Below are 19,636 nucleotides of genomic sequence, written 5' to 3'. Positions count from 1 at the left end.
AAGCTGATGGTGCATCACTTCGCAAAATCATCTGCTTAGCAGCCATTGACTTTCCACTGTCTGAAATGGGCTTGGATCCAGGAGACAGCTGATTGAAGGTAAAGTACAAACCCACTGAATGTCTCTCCTTTCAGAGGAGAAACAGTCCAGTGCTGGTGTCTAAATGCAAGCAATTCACCCACAAGTTCCAATATTCTCATGAAAAAAAAATCCAGAATAACACACACAAAATGCTGGAGGAATTCAGCAGGTCAGGCAGCATCTATGGAAAGGAGTAAGAAGTCAATGTTTTGGCCAAGACCCTTCAGGACTGGTAAATGTGTCCTGATGTTTGTGCTACTGGACATCTTTATGAAAATGAGAAAAGGAAAAGATGAGTTACGGCAGTTCGTTTGACTGTTCTGAAAATTTGGTTGGTTTCTCTGATATCCATCCAATTCTCCTACTTCTCCTTTATTACCCTGCCTAATGGAACTATAATGTGCAGAATGAGGTTGTTCCAGCCTCATCAAAAAGCAATATTGCATTATCACCCCTCTCCTGCCCTTTCCCTTGCACCTTTTATTCCAAATATTCAATCAATTTTCTTCAGAAGATTATTATTTATTCCACATCTTTGTAGGCAATACATTTCAGAAAGTAATAATATGTTATGTAAAAAAAAGGCACCTTGTCATCTATCTTCCCATTCTATTTCCAATGGCCTGTGTGTCCTTTGGCCCCCAACACTGGTGTCAGTAGAAACAGCTTCTCACCGTTTACTCAAATGAAGAATCTGTTCAAGTTTCCCTTTAATATTTTCACAATAAATACTTTCTTGTAAGTGCATCCACTTCCTCAGTAGTTAATTCCGTCTATTTGTTTCCCATCCTGCATCAGGTGACTACTGATGCAGGATTTCAACCCAGAGTGTTGAACTCTGGTTCATCAGCAGGTGCAGAGCGGGTGGTAACCAGCTGAGGGATCAGAGGTGTTGGCTGTGAGACACACAAGGCAGGCTGCAATACTTATGGCAAGGCTGTTCCCCGACTGGTCCATGAGACATATCTCCCAGTCCCAGCACAGACTCCCAAGTGTTCTCCAGTAACTCTCCCAGCATCCTGTGGGTGCCTGCGAGCCCTTAGCTTTGGTAGTTTAGCAGTCAGTGCAATTGCTTTACATTGCCAGTGATGGCCAATCGGGATTCAATTCCCACCACTGGCTACAAGGGGTTTGTACGTTCTTCACCTGACTTCATGGGTTTCCTCTGCTACAGGAAATGTTTAAACCAAAACCTCATTCGCCCTTTGAAGTTGTATAAGAAGTCCCAGATCACAGATTCCATAGAACCATAGAAACTACAGCACAGAAACAGGCCTTTTGGCCCTTCTTGGCTGTGCTGAACCATTTTCTGCCTAGTGCCACTGACCTGCACACAGACCATATCCCTCCATACACCTCACATCCATGTATCTGTCCAATTTATTCTTAAATGTTAAAAAAGAACCCACATTTACCACCTCGTCTGGCAGTTCATTCCATACTCCCACCACTCTCTGTGTGAAGAAGCCCCCCCTAATGTTCCCTTTAAACTTTTCCCCCCTCACCCTTAACCCATGTCCTCTGGTTTTTTTCTCCCCTTGCCTCAGTGGAAAAAGCCTGCTTGCATTCACTCTATCTATACCCATCATAATTTTATATACCTCTATCAAATCTCCAACTCATTCTTCTACGCTCCAGGGAATAAAGTCCTAACCTATTCAACCTTTCTCTCTAACTGAGTTTCTCAAGTCCCAGCAACATCCTTGTAAACCTTCTCTGCACTCTTTCAACCTTATTTATATCCTTCCTGTAATTTGGTGACCAAAACTAAACACTATACTCCAGATTCGGCCTCACCAATGCCTTATACAATCTCATCATAACATTCAAAGAGAAAGTGTGAACTTATCCACAGGAGGTGCCATGGTAAAGTGTAACACTATTACAGCTTGGGACACTCCAGAGTTAAGTTCCGGCATCATCTGTCAGGAGTTTATACGTTCTCCTGTGACCGCGTAGGTCTGTGACCGGGCATTCCGGTCTCCTCCCACAGCCCAAAGACAAACCAGTTCGCAGGTTAATTGGTCTATGTAAATTGTCCTGTGATTAGGCTAGTGTTGAACAGCTGGGTTGCTAGGTGGTGTGTCTCAATGGGTCGGAAGGGCCTGTTCCGTGGTGTATCTCCAAATAACTAAAAGTAAAATACATATCCCTGGACACCTGACCAATGTTTGTTGCTCAGACAACATCACTGAAGCAGGTCGCCAGATCATCTTCACGCTGGTGTCATTGTAATATTAGCTTCTCTGTTTATTATATTACATCAGTGCCTTCACTTCTCATTTGTGTTAAAGTGTCTTGAGACATTCTAAGATAACCTGTGAGAGATACATTATAAATACAAATCAAAATTCTCCAAGTGCTTGACATCTGAACCTAAGGCAGAAAACTCAACCAATCAGGTAGCACCTGCAGTAGGAGAATCTGACAACATTCCAGGTCTGGGACTCTCATTAGAACTGAGAAAGGGAGAAAAATAAGTTATCTTTTAGTAGGAGAGAAGATGGCAGGGGGGATGTGCAGAACAAAGGGTATAGCTCTGACAGAGTGAGTCCAAATTGCTTAATGGAAGGGACGGGTGAGTCAAGTTGAGTTTCATTGTCATCAGCACAAGTTAAGTAAGGCACAGGATAACTGAAAAGCTTTCCTGCAGCAGCTTCACAGGCATAAATGTACAGGCAATGCATAGACTATAAATTATGCATACAATTATATCATTCAGTATAAAAGAAGGCTGTGCAAAACAAGATGTTAGTGCAACAGAGAACAAACCCACAATGGAAGGCAAGTCGATGGAAGTGAAAGAGGTGATGTCCCATTGCTGAGGCAAGTGCAAGTGCAGTACTGTACAAAACTCTCAGGCACACACACACACACACACATATATATATATATGGTACCCAAGACCTTTGCACAGTAGTGCAGTAATTTTATGTATTGCACTGTACACTGCTGCAAGAAAAGACAAATTTAATAACGTATGTGAGTGATGATAAACCTGATTCTGATATGAATCTCCATTGTGGACTGAGAAATGGGACGGGTCAGGGAGAGGGGAATCATGGTTGGGAAAGGGAGATGGGAGAGGGGACAGAACAGGAAACACCAGCAGAGAAACATTCTGTGATGATCAATAAACCAATTGTTTGGAATCAAATAACCATGCCTGGTGTCTCGGGGCACCAACACCCCCTACCCCTGGCACTCCTTCTCTGCCACTTGTCGCACACCCATCCTGCAGTTCTTCACCCTCCTTCTTCGCAACATCCTTTTATCCCACCAGATGTACAGACTGGCTCTCTGCTCCATGTTGGCAAATACAGTGCTGTGCAAAAGTCTTAGACACCCTAGCTACATAAATTGCCCAAGACTTTTGCACAGTACTGTAGATTCGAGAACTTGATGGTTGCAGGTACCGGCATATTAACTGTAACATTATATAAATGGAACTTGCTTAATATTAATACACCAGGCTGGACAAACAGGCTAAGAAAAGCTATGCCAACATAACATCAGGCAGACATGGCCAGTGCTAATATGGACAGAAAGACAAGCTATCAAAAGTTAGGGAATTTGATATTACTTTAAAAAGGCAAGTCTTTCTTTCGGTTATTCCAGAAGTGACTTATACCAACAAAAAAGTAAGAGAAAAATTTGGTCTATGTAAATAGTAGCTTGTCTGTTGTCAAATTAGTTTTTAAAATGTTCCACAGTGGGAAATGTTAAATTAGGTTAATTCTGTAATTACCCCTCTAAATCAAGTGTGCCATATAATGAAATTGAATTGCAATTTTAAATAGATCAACCATTAATTAAAATAAATATAGTTCATCAGGTACTGCATCATTGTGAGTGATAATGATGCCCTGCAGTTGTATGACTCATATCAGGTTGTTTTCAGGCAAAGCCATTGTGATATGCATGAATGATTTGGATGTAGATGTAAGAGGCACGATCAGTAAATTTGCAGATGGCGCGAAGTTTGGCGGAATTGTGACCAGTCAGGCTATGGAGATAAGATGAACATTGTCAGAAGGATTTCAATCCATATAAATGTGAGGTGATTCATTTTCAGAGCACCAAGGGCATCTATCATGAATGGCAGGGTTCCACAGAGCATTGATAAACTATAAAAAAGAACGTGTTTTTACTGGAGAGAATCCAGAGAAAATTCGTCAGGATGTTGCATATGATGGAACAGTTCAGTTATGAGGAAGCTCGAAGTCTGTTCACCTGGACTGGAGAAGCTTAAGAGGGCATATGGCTGAGCTATATAAAATTATGAGGGGTATAGACAGAGTAAGTGACAGGAAACTTTTCCCATGTCGGAAAACTTAGGATAAAGGAGTAGAGATTCAAAGGGGATGTGAGGCAGTCGTTTTTCACCAGTAGAGTGGTGAGCACCTGGAAATGCACTACTTGTGAGGGTTAAAGAGTTAGAGCACAGAAACAGGTCCTTCAGCTCACCTAGTCCATGCCAAGCTGTTATTTGCCTAATTCCATCAATGCACACCAGGACTGTATCCTTCCATACCTCTCCCATCCATGTACTTACCTAAACTTCTCTTAAAGTTGCAATCAAACGCACATTCACTACTTCTGCTGGATGTTTCTGCAGAGTGTTTGAAGCGGGGTTACTGACAGCATTTAAGAGCTAACTAGGAGAGAACTTGATTAACTTGGACATAGAAGGGTATGGGCCAAGTGCTGGGAGATGTGTTAGCATGGGATGTTGTGATCTGAACAACTTGCTTCCATTATTTGTGTCTCAATGATATCACAAGCAAAATTCAGTCTGAGGCATTCCACTCGAAAGTAGCTAACCTACAGTAGTTCAGGAGACAGAAAGTGGTTTTCGTAAGGCTCAATCAGTCGAAGATCTAGAAGCCAAATTCATTTGTGTGTGAATTTATTCAATGCTGGCTCTTTAGAAGGTTGGATTATCAGCAATTCTGAATCAATGCCCCACAAAGATATCTGAGTTCATCTGAGTTATAAAAAGAATGAATCAGGCACCTCAATAAATTATCAAAATACCTCAAACATTTCACAAAAGCAGTTACCGTCAGTGGTTAGGTGAACAAATAGACCATAGAATAGCAACCTCGCACAATCACCAATGAATACAGTATCTGTCTATGCTCTGTCAGCTCCATGAAGAAGTACTCATCTATTCCCACTTTGTTCTTTCTCAAGACTCTTGCAAATATTTTCCTTCCAAGTGGTTCTCAAATTCATCTTTGAAGTTGATAGCCAGGGTCTTGCTGAAATATTTGTTGCTACATAGAACATAACACATAGAACAGTACAATACAGTCCCTTCGTCCCACAATGTTGTGCCAAACCATAACAGCTTACTTCATGATCAATGTAACCCCTTCCCCACTAGGGGGCGACATGGTAGTGTAGAGGTTAGCGTAATGCTTGACAACGACAGCTAGAAGATCGGGTTTCATTTCCTGTCTGTAAGGAGTTTGTACATTCTCCCTGAGACCATAAGCTTGAGCAACAATGCTTCTTCTTCTGAGTGGGCATATTGTGGCCTTCCAGACCGATCATTTACTTTCTCAAACAATATCAGAACCAGCCATTTTTTGCTGCAACTCATCCGTAGGTGATGTCTTCTCAGATTTTGCTCTTCACCACCACTCCATTAGCATAGCTTGACCTGCTAACTTCAACTCTCTACCTTCCACATTAACAACTCGTGCCCACAGCAATCTATCACAGCTATTCCCTTTAATCTATCCAGCAACCCACTCCCGTCTTCCTTACAAATGAAAAAATGCCTTTATCCTGAAACATTAATCCCGGTTCTCTTTCCACAGGTGCTGCCTGTCCTCCTAAGCATTTCCAGCAGTTCATGTTCTTTGTTTCAAACTAGCATATTGTTGCCCCAGTTCAAGGATGTCACCTTTCCTCAGACAATGTCCACTTTTAAACCTGAATATTGATCCAGGTTGGGAGCTCTGACTGACACATAAGAGATACTGCAGATATTGGATATCTTGAACAAGACACACACACACACACACACACACACACACACACACACACAATGCTGGAGGCATCTACACTCTGTCCGCCAGAGAAAGCAGGATCTCCCAGTGGCCACACATTTTAACTCCACATCCCATTCCCATTCTGACATGTCTATCCACAGCCTCCTCTACTGTAAAGATGAAGCCACACTCAGGTTGGAGGAACAACACCTTATATTCCGTCTGGGTAGCCTCCAACCTGATGGCATGAACATTGACTTCTCTAACTTCCGCTAATGCCCCACCTCCCCCTCGTACCCCATCTGTTACTTATTTTTATACACTCATTCTTTCTCTCATTCTCCTTTTTCTCCCTCTGTCCCTCTGAATATACCCCTTGCCCATCCTCTGGGTCCCCCCCCCCCGTCTTTCTTCCCGGACCTGCTGTCCCATGATCCTCTCGTATCCCTTTTGCCAATCACCTGTCCAGCTCTTGGCTCCATCCCTCCCCCTCCTGTCTTCTCCTACCATTTTGGATCTCCCCCTCCCCCTCCCACTTTCAAATCCCTTACTCACTCTTCCTTCAGTTAGTCCTGACGAAGGGTCTCGGCCTGAAACGTCAACTGCACCCCTTCCTAGAGATGCTGCCTGGCCTGCTGCGTTCACCAGCAACTTTTATGTGTGTTGCTTGAATTTCCAGCATCTGCAGAATTCCTGTTGTTTGCTGGAGGATCTCATCAGGTCAGGAGGGAAATAAAACAATCATCGTTTTGGTCTTGGTCCAAAACATCAGCTGTTTATTTCCCTCCATAGATGCTGCCTGGCCTGCTGAGTTCCTGCAGCAAGTTGTGTGTGTGTTGCTTAGGAACTCTGACTGATTTCTTTCTGCCCTGTAATGGCCTACATTTCTTCAAATACCCTCTCAAGCCCTTGAATTCCTTTTGTAAACACAATGTCTCCAAGTGCCCTTAGCTTCAATGTAATAATTCAATGGTGTCTTTCTGAGCTTTTTGTTAAAATATTTATTCACAGGATGTGGTAATCACTTGTAGTGCCAGAATTTATTTTTCATCTGGGGTGGCATGGTATATGTAATGCTATTACTGCACCAGTGACCCCAGGTTCTATTTCCCCCTTTGTCTATAAGGAGTTTGTACGTTCTGCCCAAGACATGACCAGGTGCTCCGGTTTCATTCCACATCCCAAGGACGGAGAGGTTAGTGAGTTAAATGCTTACCTGGGTGTGAGCTTGTTGGACCCCAAGGGCCTGCTACCATCTTATATCTCTAAATTAAATTTAAAATCTCCAAGAGACAGTTCAGAGTCAACACATTGGTTGTTCCAGAATATTGTATTTAGCCAAAGGCTCTCAACACAAAATATTGACTTTTTATTCCCCTCATCGATGCTGTCTGATCTGCTGAGTTCCTGAAGCATTTTGTGTGCTGCTATTGACTGCCCACTTCCTTCCACACATGTTGCCTGACCTGACGATTTCCTCCTTTGTTTTTGTCTCCATTCATTTCATGATGCTGATACTGTTATTAGCTTTTAAAAAAATTAAATTTAATTTATTTAATTACTTCAATTTAAATTCCTTCAGTACAGGGCAATTTGGTTTGGAACATTATAGCACCACTCCCTCCATGCCTTTCTCTGTAAGTCTCAGCCCAACAGCTCTCCAAGGATCCCATAATTTTCCACTTCCCAGAACTTCTTTTATTTTTGACCTACAGCTGCTTTGACACAATTCTCTGAACTTAACTCCCCAGTTACCTCAACAAATCAATCTCTTTCTTTTGTCTTAAGCCTCGGTGTTCCCAAGCATTTGGTCATTTGTCCCGATGTTTCCTGCTTTGATCATTCATCAGTTTAATAGCATAAGAATTAGGAAGAAGGGCCTGACATTCACCTCAGCTGCAGGGGTTTGCTGTATCAGAGGCTCTACATGAATGCTTTTTGCTGTCACTGTTGTTCCACTCTGCAAAGCCTGATGTCACACCTGACAATAAATCTGCTGCTAAAGGTAATTGGAAAAGTCAAGTATTTTACAAAAATGCCAAATTAAGCTCCAGTATTTTATTATGTACGCTGCATTTAAATATTGCCATCATTAAGTCTGAATGAAGACTGTCAAAATGTCAGTCCATTTTCAAGTCACACATTATGCACAGTATATATAATTCCTTTGTAAAACACACTCTTCCCCATTTTCCTTTCCACAGACTTTACCTGGAACTCACTGCAGCGCAGTAGAATGACAATTTATTGGGAACAGGATTCCTCCTCAGAATGATGGGGTGCTGACAGGGCCTTATTTATACAACCCATACAGTTAATTTTAGAAAGAACCTGGATACCAAGCCAATTAAATTCCAGAATTTGAATTCCATAACAAAACCTGTCAGCTCAACCACTTTAGAGCACAGCTACAGTCCAGAAGTGATGACAGTCAGTATGCTGACCCTGCATGATTCAAGACAGAAGGACTAAGAGAGAAGAAGAGAAAAGGATACCATATCTAGCAACTAATGTTCAGTGAACTGATTTTTCCCCTTCATTTCGTTTTGATTTTGTGCACAGAGGGATATTTGTATTGACATTGCATGTGGAATCTGACAGTGGTGTAAACGTTAATAAAGTTCAAAGTAAATTTCTTATTAAAGTACATACATGTCACCATGTACTACCCTGAGATTCATTTTCTTGTGGGCGTACTCACCAAGTACAAAGAAACACAATAGAATCAATTAAAAACTACACACAATCAAAGACAAAGAACTAATGTGGAAAGGTCAACAAACTGTGCAAGTAAATAAAAAACAAAAAGATAGCTAGATGCATACATACACACAGTAAAGGACTGAATAATATCGAGAATCCTGATGAAGGCTCTCAGTCTGAAACCTCGACTGTTTACTCTTTTCCATAGATGCTGCCTGGACTGCTGAGTTCCTCCAACGTTTTGTGTGTCGCTTGGATTTCTAGCATCTGCAGATTTTCTCTTGTTTGTGAATAATATTGAGAAAATTAGTTATGGAATCCTTGAAAGTGAATCCATAGGTTGTGGAATGAATTCAATGTTGAGGAGAGTGAAGTTATCCATGCTGGTTCAAGAGCCTGATGATCGAAGGGTAATAATTGTTCTTGAACCTGGTAGTGTGGGACCTAAGGCTTAAGGTTTATCAATGTTGAATAAAGTGGAAGATCTGCAAAGTGTTTCAGAAGAAGGGAAAGGGTAATATTTTCATTATTGGAGGACGCGTAATTAGATCCAGCTACTCACAGTACTGAGGAAAAAGGTACAAGATACAGTACTTAGTGTCATCTATAATTGACTCTGCCAATATCATGCAAAATGTTTTAGTCAGAAAGACAGATAAACAAGGAAATTTAAAGAGCAGAAGGGTGCAATAGGATAGAGACCAACAATTACTTCTTAGGTCTTTTTACCAGACAGGTATCCAGGCAGTATAATATCCAACCACAATATATATGTTGGCATGCATCCTCATGAAAGATCAAGAAAAATTAACTTTGTTTGTCACATGTACATCGAAGTATTGAAACGTACAGTGAAGTGCGTCATTTGTGTCAATAACCAACACACCCTGGGAATGCGCTGGGGGCAGCCCACAAGTGTCACCATGCTTCCAGAGCCAACGCAGCATGCCCACAACTTACCAACCCGAACTCATGCACTTTTAGAATGTGGGAGGAAACCAGTGCACCCAGAGGAAACCCACACAACTGTGGGAAGAACATATAAACTCCTTTCAGATAACAGCAGGAACTAAACTCCATTCTTACAGTTGGCATTGTAAAGCGTGACACTAACCACTACATTAATATATTAGCATAAAACTGGTATCACACACATTATAGAAATTGCACATTTGTTCATTTCATTAATAGATTTCCACTGAGTTGGTTGCCTGACAACGTAAGTTTTAAGGCCGGCGCCAAAGCAGTCCTTTAGGTTTTGGCACCTTGCCAGAGTTAAGTAGATGTGGTCGGTGGGCTCCAAAGCAACAAATCCCTGGGAAACTGAACCACATCTGAGAGATAGGGGAGGAGATTTGTGAAGTATTAATCTTCATTCTGATGGTGTTATTGGACACAGTAGAGCCTGACAACACAAAAACAAATGAAGTTTTCATCTGAGTTCAACTGAGACATGTGGAATGGGAAACTGTTGACTTATGGCCTGATCTTAACAATGACAATGAAACAAAAAGGTGAAGCACTATATGAAAATAGCCAAATATAAGCAGTGGCCACAGATGACAACAACTGAACCTCTTGACTATGCCTGCGAGCTTTTACGCATTGAGTTGCTGCCACATAAGTGGCTGATTAGACTATTTTCATTAATGAGCTGCTATACCAATGAACCTAAAAGTGGTCACTAAGTGTATGTTCATGGTCTTTTGCTGCTGTAGCCCATCTATTTCAAGCTCCAATGTGTTATGTGTTCAGAGATGCTCTTCTCTACACCATTGTTTTAATGTGTAGTTATCTGAGTTACTATTGCCATCCTGTCAGCTTGAATTAACCCTCTGAACTCTCTCATTAACAAGGCATATTTTGCCCACAGAACTGCCACTCACTGGATTTTTTTTTGTTTCTCGCACCATTCCCTATTCACTCTAGAGACTTGTGCGTGAAAACCCCAGGAAATGAGCAGTTTCTGACATACTCAAACCACTCCATCTAGCACAAACAATCATTCCATAGTCAAAGTCACAGATCATATTTTTCCCCATTCTAATGTTTGGTCTGAATAACTGAACCTCTTGACCATGCCTGCGTGCTTTTACTTTTGACCATGTCTGTGTGCTTTTATGCACTCAGTTGCTGCCACAGGATTGGCTAATTAAATATTTGCATTAACGTACAGGTGTACAGCTGTACCTAATGAAGTGCCCACAGAGTGTATACTATCGTTAATCCAAGCTTCCATAATATGCCCTGTAAATGTTGACTAGTTTGCAAACCAGATCCAGTTCTTTCTCAATATTTCTGCTTTCAGCCTATTTTCAATTTAGTCCAGTTAAATTAGCCTTCACTCTGTTTGCTAATGTGAGGTTAGCAGCAATTGGATTAATCTTAATCCCTCAGAGAGGGGTTCAGGCAGGATGTTAAAATTCAGAACTGAACCCATCCTGCTTAACTAATTCCAATTTGAGGATTAATGAAGGTGTGGGAAGTGGTTTCAATAATCAAATATAACAATATTGAGTTTTGATCTAATCTGCTTTTCTGGTTAAAACCAACTAGCTTGATTTACCAGGCTCAAAGAAATCCAGCAGTTGAAGGAAGAAAGGATAGTTTCAGGGAAACGGTAGATGTCTTCATGATGCTCATTTTTAATCAAGAAAGTTATTCATAATTAAAAAAAATTGTAAGATAAACTGGGCAATGTGTTTTCATTCTTTACGTTCACAGTCAATGTTTTCAGTACTGTTCTATTGCATTCCTACACATCAATAGCATTGCTACCACTCAAATGTGGCACTCTGAGGAGATACATTACTGCAACTCTACTGGCTCCCTCACCCAACCTGGTCCTTCCCTCTCCAGCAGGAGAAGAACCTTTGTAGTTACTTCTTCAGCGCGTTCCTCAGCATGTACTCCTGCAGCCTGGAATTTGCTAGTCAGCGGCATTCCTCTATGGACTTTCAATGTGTCGACAGACCAACAACTTTCAGGTATACCAAAGGATGTCTTTCACTAAGTCAATGATGTTTGTTTCCATGTGTGTCCCTGGAAAGAGCCCATAGATCGGAGAGTCCTCTGTCACAGGGCTGCTCAGGATGAACCACAACACAGGCCCTTGTATCTTTCTCCGCACCCTCTTCACTAACCCACAGTCCTATGGACCTGAGGGAGCCTTGTTCTCCCCAAGACCCTGCAATCTCTGTATTTGTCAGATACCCTCTCCCCAGTCCCACATCTCACACAGTGGGACTGATGTTTTAGGGAACAAACTCTACCTCATTCCTAGCTCAGCTTAGGCAGAATCAAATATCGCTGTGATGATTGTACGTTCTAGTACCAATTGTTTGGCGACAATAAAGTATAAAGTATCAAAACTCTTCATCCCACATTGCATGCCTCATATACACTGTCTGTTGCAATGTTCTTCATGTCTACCAACCAGACTGATTTCTAGGCAAAAAATTCTCCGAAGAAAACTGTTGCACAAATCCATATCAGTGAGGTTGCATTTGGAATTTTGAGTATATTTAGCCCATCATGCTGGTGCCAGCCTTCTGAATGAGCTACCAGCAGTTCCTTACTTCTGCTCCATTGGGCTGCAAGTTTGCATCTGTTTTAAGCAGATGTTCCTTTCCATTTGAAACTTAGCCTTGATCTCCTTCCACTATTTTTGTGAGTTGCACAGTTACATTGTAGTTAGCATGATGCTTTACAGTGCCAGGTACCCAGGTTCAATTCCTGCTGCTTTCTGTAAGGAGTTCATACGTTCTCCCCGTGACCACATGGGTTTCCTCCCACATTCCAAAGATGTACAGGTTAGTAGGTTAATTTTTCACAGGGATGATATTGGGCGGTGTGAGCTCAATAAAGGTCTGTTACTGTGCTCTATCTCTAAATAAAAAATAAAATGAAATAACATTTGCAAGTGTTTTCCATTGATCAGTCAACATATCAATTTACTACATATCCACTCATCATCTGAAAAGATAAGCTTCCTCTTAACACTATCTAACTTGAGGAGAACAATCCCAGTAGAACTAACCATTCTACACATGACTGAAGTTCTTCATCCCTGTCAATGTTTTCGTATAAACCAGGGCTACAAGGAAATTATAGATAAATTAAATCTATTCTTTGCATCACTCTATACTGTGGAGAACATTTCAAGTATACCAACGATTGCTGATGTGCTAGATTTTCATGTAAAAACTTGTACCAATCGTTAATGGAAGGGATAGAGTATTGAGAAAAATAATTGATTCAAGATGCAAGATCAAGATTGTTTATTGCCTTTCTTCAATACACGAGTGTAAAGGAGAATGAAGTGATTGTTACTCTGGATCTGATGCAGCATAAAAAACACAATAAGCATAAAGGACATAATAAAAGAACAAAAAAAATATTAAAGCAATCCTATAAAACACAATGTGCATGTAAATGACCAAAGGTAGATAAATTACCAGGTCTCGATGGCCCACATTATAGTGTTTTAAATGAGGCAACTACAGACACAATGATCCTTCAGTCTTGCAGAGGGTGATGTATCTCTGGAACTCTTTACATTAGAATTCTCTACTTTGGAGGATAAATAACTGAGGGCACTTAAAGAGTGAGTAGACAATTTTTTTTGAAAGATCGGGAAATTGAGGGCTAGGTGGAAAGGGCCAGGGGCAAAGCAGATTTTTTAAAGCAGTGCAGGGTTGAGAGATCAGGTGGCCCTTACCAGCTCCTACTTTCTTGCGTGAAGCAACTCATCTTCTAAAGGGACAACTAGGATGGACATTAAGTGCAGACCTAGCTATTAATGCCAGCATACATTTATTTTCCTATGTTCATACTTTTGCATAGCCCATACATGCTCAGCTGCCAAGAGTAGAAAGAAACTTGCTGGGGAGTAGGTTAATTAGTAAAACAAGTAGCAGGTCTAAGACTGGAGCAGATTCAACTCAATAAATTGTGTGTGTTAGCTGGGGGCTAGCAACAAGCTTCAGATAAATTGGCACTACATTGGATACAGATTTGTTGGTTTTGTTAATGTACGAATAACTTACTCTGTGAATTGACTTATTATTCTGGAGCACCTCTTGGGCATTTTTGTTGATGGTTCATTTCATTGACAGCATTGTAATATTCACAGGTCGATGATTATCTGAAGCAGTGAGGCAAAGCTTGGCAAACAAATCAATCCTTAAAGCCAGAGTTAGGTCACTAGTATACACAAGAACATGTGTATATCTAGCTGAGCAAAGTACATTAAATCAGTGTTGAAGACCGTCGGTTTATATATCATGACTTTGCTCTTAGTCATAAAATTTACCGTATGAGTCAGCAGCAGATTTAAAGATTAGCTTTATTTGTCACATGTATATCGAAGCATACAGTGAAACATAAACACAGGAGATTCTGCAGATGCTGGAAACCCAGAGTGACACACACAAAATGCTGGAGGAGCTCAGTTTCCCCTTCCTTTCCAGTCCTGATGAAGGGTCGCGGCCCGAAACATGGACTGTTTATTCCTTTCCATAGATACTGCCTGGCCCGCTGCATTCCTCCAGCCCTTTGAGTACACAGAGTGAAATATGTCACTAGCATCAGCCATGTGCTAGGGCAGCCCACGAGTGCCGCCGTACCTCTGGTGCCACCATTGCATGCCCGCAAATTACTAACTCTATCTTGTACACCTTTTGAATGGGGGAGGAAACTGGATCACCCATTTCTTTTAAACTGGTCCTGTTCATTCTGGAACCAATGTTGATGAGGAGACACAAGAGACGACAGATGTTGGAATCTGGGGTGAAAAATAAAACTGCTGGAAGAAGTCATGGGTCAAACAGTATTTAAAGTATGGACTCAAAAGGACACTCACCATTTCAATATCTTAATAGGAGACAGGGTGGGAGAAGGTATCATTGAGGTGGGTCTGGGTATCCAGTGGCTTATAATAGATGTCAATAGATAGTTTACCTCCTGAGATAAAGACAGGGAGATCCAGAAAAGATAGAGAAGGTGCTTTCCATCCTAGGACTTCACAAACTGGTACATATTTGTCTTACCTTGCTGAGGAAAATGCTAAGACACAAATACGCAGCAGAGAGAAGATTCACATTAACAAGTGCCTTTTCCCCCTTTTCCCTCTACCTTGGTAGAATTCAAGTCAAAGGAAACAGAGATGTTCCCTAGACAGAATTTCCTGCACTACATGCTCAGGGTAGGACCAGCCCTGTAACCTCTGGTAAGATGGTCACAGCGGCCACACCAGGTCCCACAAATGATGCAAATATGTGTTTTTCTTATGATTGCAAGACATTTGTAATACAAGATACTGCATGTCGGGTTCATTTGTTCATTGGAGAGACCAGCAGCAGGGGAGCTGCATGCCCTTGGTTGTTGTGTGGACCAGACCCTTATACCGTGGCATTGCCTATGACAGCCATCCAGCGGACGAGGCTCTGGAGGCAGTGAGGGAGAGAAGAGAGGGGCAACAGGCTGGGTTAGTGGCTGGCCTCTATAGCTGTCTCTCCCATCAGTGCTGCTTTCCAGTGTTCGTTTCCTGGTAGACAAGCTGCATTGCCTTCATATGCAGTTGACTCAAGGCAAGATGAGGAAGAACTGCTGCGTGCCTATTCTTGCAAAGATGTGGCTCCAGGAGAACATTCCATGCACCATCAATCTTCAGGCCATGCCACTCTGGGACTTGTGCTAATATTATTTTGTGACTGTAGGTGCGATTGTAACTATATACGTATATGTGCTGTGGTGGCTGTATGTACTCTGCTTTGCTTGGACCTGGTGGAACATTGATTCCTTTAGCTGCATACATGAGTGACAATTAAACTTGAACTTGAAATTCAACTTCGACATACGCCACAAGGCTGTGTGCTTAGTCCCCTGTTCTAGTCACTTTACACTTCTGACTGTGAGACTAAGTCCAGCTCCAATGCCGTATTCAAGTTTACCAATGACACCACTATCGTAGGCCAAATCAAAGCTGGTGATGAATCAGCATATAGGACAAAGATTGAAAATCTGGCTGAGTGGTGCCATAACAACTACCTCTCATTCAATGCCAGCAAGACCAAGGAGCTGATTATTGACTTCAGTAGGAGGAGAGCAGAGGTCCACGAGCCAGTCCTCATCGGAGGATCAGAGGTGGGGAGGATCATCAACTTTAAATTTGCCAGTGTTATCATTTCAAAGGACCTGTCCTGGGCCCAGCACGTAAGTGCAATTATGAAGAAAGCACGATAGTGCCTCTTCTTTCTTAGCAGTTTGCAGAGATTCGACGTGACATCTAAAATTTTGGCAAACTTCTATAGGTGTGCAGTGGAGGGTATATTGACTGGCTGCATCACAGCCTGGTATGGAAACACCAATGCCCTTGAATGGAAAATCCTACAAAAAGTTGTGGATATGGGCTAGTCACATCTACATGAAATATTGTTGCAGGAAAGCAGTATTCGTCATCAGAGACCCCCCAGCACCCAGGACATGCTCTCTTCTCACTGCTACCATCACGAAGAAGGTGCAGGAGCTTCGAGACTTACACCATCAGTTTCAGGAATAGTTGTTACTCCTCAAACAGCAGGTTCTTCAATGAAAGGGGATAACGTCACTCAGCTTCTCTTGCCCTATCATTGAGGTGTTCCCACAACCTATAGACTCACTTTCAAGGACTTTTCATCTCATGCTCTCAATATTTATTGTCTATTTATTTAGTAGTATTATTATTATTATTTCCTTCCTTTTGTATTTGCAGTTTGTTGTCTTTTGCATACTGATTGAATGCCCAAGTTGGTGCAGTGTCTCATTGATTCTATTATGGTTATTTTTCTATCATGGATTTATTGAGTATGCTTGTAAGAAAATGAATTTCAGGGCTATTTGTGGTGGCATAATGTACTCTGGAAATAAATTTACTTTGAATGTTGAGGCCATGGACAAGACCACCAAAAAAAAGGAACAAGTTCCAAAGGAACGATCTGTCTTCTTAAAAAAAAAAGGCAGGGATGCTCGTCCCCCTTTTAAAGCAATTTTTAGAGGAACTCCACCAAGAGTATCCTGGCTACCAGCATCACCATCTAGCACAGGAATTGCGAAGCGTCTGGCCACGAGCACCTACACAGGATTGCAAGGACTGCTGAGAGGATCATCAGGGTCTCCCTTCCACCCATCTGGAGCAGACACCATAGCATCCCACCCATCCATCCAACTGTTTGATTCCCTACTATCAGGCAGGATGTACTGTAGCATTTGGACAGTAACCATTAGGATGGGAAACAGCTTATTCCGCAGGGCCATAAGACTGCTGAACTCCCTGGCACCACACAGACCTCATCACATATGAAGCACCAGTAGAGTTACACTGTTTACTTTTTAACCTGTGTTGTATATGCACCTTGTTATTTGTTACCTTGTGAGTTGTGTGTACTGTATTGTGCATCCTGGTCCGGAGCAACGTTGTCTCCTTTGGTGATATACATGTATACAGGTGAATGACAATAAACTTGAACTTTTTAAAAGTTAAAAGAATTGTTAAAAGAAAAGGAAGATGGATAAGTCACTGCAATAAAGGTTTGAAACACCAACAACTCTCAATACTTGCAGCCCCATCTTTGACTAATTTTGCCTATCAACGGCCCATCAACAGGTGTCACAGAAAATTTAGCTAATGGAATATACAGATACAAAACGAAGAAATAAACACGAAGAGCGGGCAATACACTGCAATCTATTAGCACGAGGCTTCTCTGGAATGGAAACCAGATGAAAAGATCTGTTGTCTGTGCACAACTACATATCAACTAAATAAAAGCATGTATGCAGGAGATGGCTTTAATTGGTGTATTCGAGTGAGAGAAAGAGAACGCAAGAGAACAACATGCATGCATAGACAACAGCACATGTGCAGGCAACAGATCAATGTGTAGTGCTAACGGGAGGATCATTGCTCTAAAAGAAATAGATCCATACATTACACAATCATTGGACAAACAGAAGAGCTGGCAGTCAAACAAGACCAAAGAGAAAGTTTACAAGGATGTTGCTGGGGCTTGAGGAGCTGAGTTATAGGGAAAGGTTGAATATCTTAGGACTTTATTCCCTAGAGCTAAGAGAATAAAAAGAGATTTGATAGACATAGACAAAATTATTTGGGTATAGATAAGGTAAATGTGAGCAGGCTGAGGTTGGGTGAGACTAGAACTAGAGGTTGTGGGTGAAAGGCTTAAGGGGAACATGAGGGAGAACTTCACTCAGAGGGTGGTGAGTGTGTGGAACGAGGTGCCAGCAGGAGTGGTGGATGCAGGTTTGATTTCAACATTTAAGAGAGATTTGGATAAGTACATGAATGGAAGGGCTATGGACGGCTTTGGCCTGGGTGCAGGTGGATGGGAATAAGCAGAACAATAGTTCAGTATGAACTAGATGAGTTGATTACCCTATTTCTGTGCTGCATTGCTCTGTGACTCTCTGACCAAAGGTCAAGAAAGCAAGAATGCAGAAATCTTGTCAGGACTTAGACAGCAAAACATACCAAAGAAACCAGAAAGGAGGAAAGCAGAAACCAGTGAAGATCACTCCAGAGAGTTAAAGTAAGAAAGGTTACATATTGAAGGATGCATCTACTGAAGGTTCAACCACCCTGCTGTTACAAATAAGCCTCACTTACCGAGATCGAGATGGATGTTGGAGACAAATGAATTGAGAAAGAACATGAGGATAACAAAACCCATAACACTTGAGCATTTCACCAGCAGGGCCTTGTCCATTATCCTGTGCTGCAAAGATATAATCAATAATATAAAAAGTGAAAAAATTGCAGCTAAAACTTTATAAATTTAATGGAACAAAAAAGAAAAAAATATCAAACACATTATAAGATCAGTCCCTGTGATGGCAGTATGAATCAGGCGCAGGTCCATCTGCCGATCAATAAATCTCCTCGTCCTCTGACAGACTGAAAATTAATCCTTGATCATTTTTAATATTGATTTTTAAAAATAGTAACCCAAAAATCATTGCCCCCGATTTTTGGAAAATTCTGTGATGTTTCTTGCATTACTATTACTATTTCCTTTGCAGGAAATCTCTTCAAATTTCAAGAGCTTTTAGCATCTCACCAATTTCATTACTTCTAAACTTCCTATTCTCCAGCGGATATGCAGTAACATTAGTTCACACAAATGAACAAAAACAGAATTATCCTGACTATACTTTAGAAATAACCCTGTATTAGTTGCTTAGAGAACTAACTTATGTTTAATGCTCACCAAAGTTTATTTGGTGCTTGACAGTATAAGTAACATTTGTGGTAAAAAAAAAGTTGGAAAACTATTTTTGTATTTCCTTACCTGGGGTTTATTTGATCCCCAAATAGTAAGTGATTTTGTAAGTTGTGTAAGAAGAGAAAATATTTTTAAAAACTTTTATCCAATGGGCAGACAATACAAAAACCTGAAAGCATGCAAGAATAGCTTCACTCCCTCTGTTGTCAGCCTCTTGAATGGATTTCTTGTACGATAAGATGAACTCTTGGCCCCACAACTTACCTTGTTATGACCATGCACTTTATCATTTATCTGCACTGCTCTTTTTCAGTGGTTTTTGTAGCTTATTCTGCATTGTTACTAATTATTGCTATTCTAGCTCAATGTACTGTGCAATGATTTGATCTGTATAAACAGTATACTGCAAAAGCTACGGAGTATTATGGGCAATCCCTCTCACCCCCTCCATGACAGACTGGACAAACAGAGGAGCACCTTTGGGAACAGACTGATTCCACCGAGGTGCATCACTAACGACACAGGAGATCCCTGCTCCCTGTGGCTATAAGACTCTACATCTCCTCCTCA

At 41.4% G+C, this 19,636-nt stretch overlaps 1 protein-coding gene across 1 annotated transcript in view; it reads right to left on the bottom strand.

Moving 5' to 3' along the window:
* Window positions 1-19,636, bottom strand: part of oca2 (oculocutaneous albinism II) — a 503,930-nt gene that overhangs the window by 155,943 nt on the left and 328,351 nt on the right. The window contains exon 17 of the mRNA XM_072264241.1: window positions 18,451-18,559. Within this exon, the coding sequence (XP_072120342.1) occupies window positions 18,451-18,559 (109 nt within the window). The remainder of the gene's footprint in view (window positions 1-18,450; window positions 18,560-19,636) is intronic.

The sequence above is a fragment of the Mobula birostris genome, chromosome 7 (genome assembly GCF_030028105.1).
Source record: "Mobula birostris isolate sMobBir1 chromosome 7, sMobBir1.hap1, whole genome shotgun sequence".
NCBI lineage: Eukaryota > Metazoa > Chordata > Chondrichthyes > Myliobatiformes > Myliobatidae > Mobula > Mobula birostris.
The sequence above is the reverse complement of the archived record's forward strand: the minus strand, read 5'-3'. Positions and strand labels throughout refer to the sequence as shown.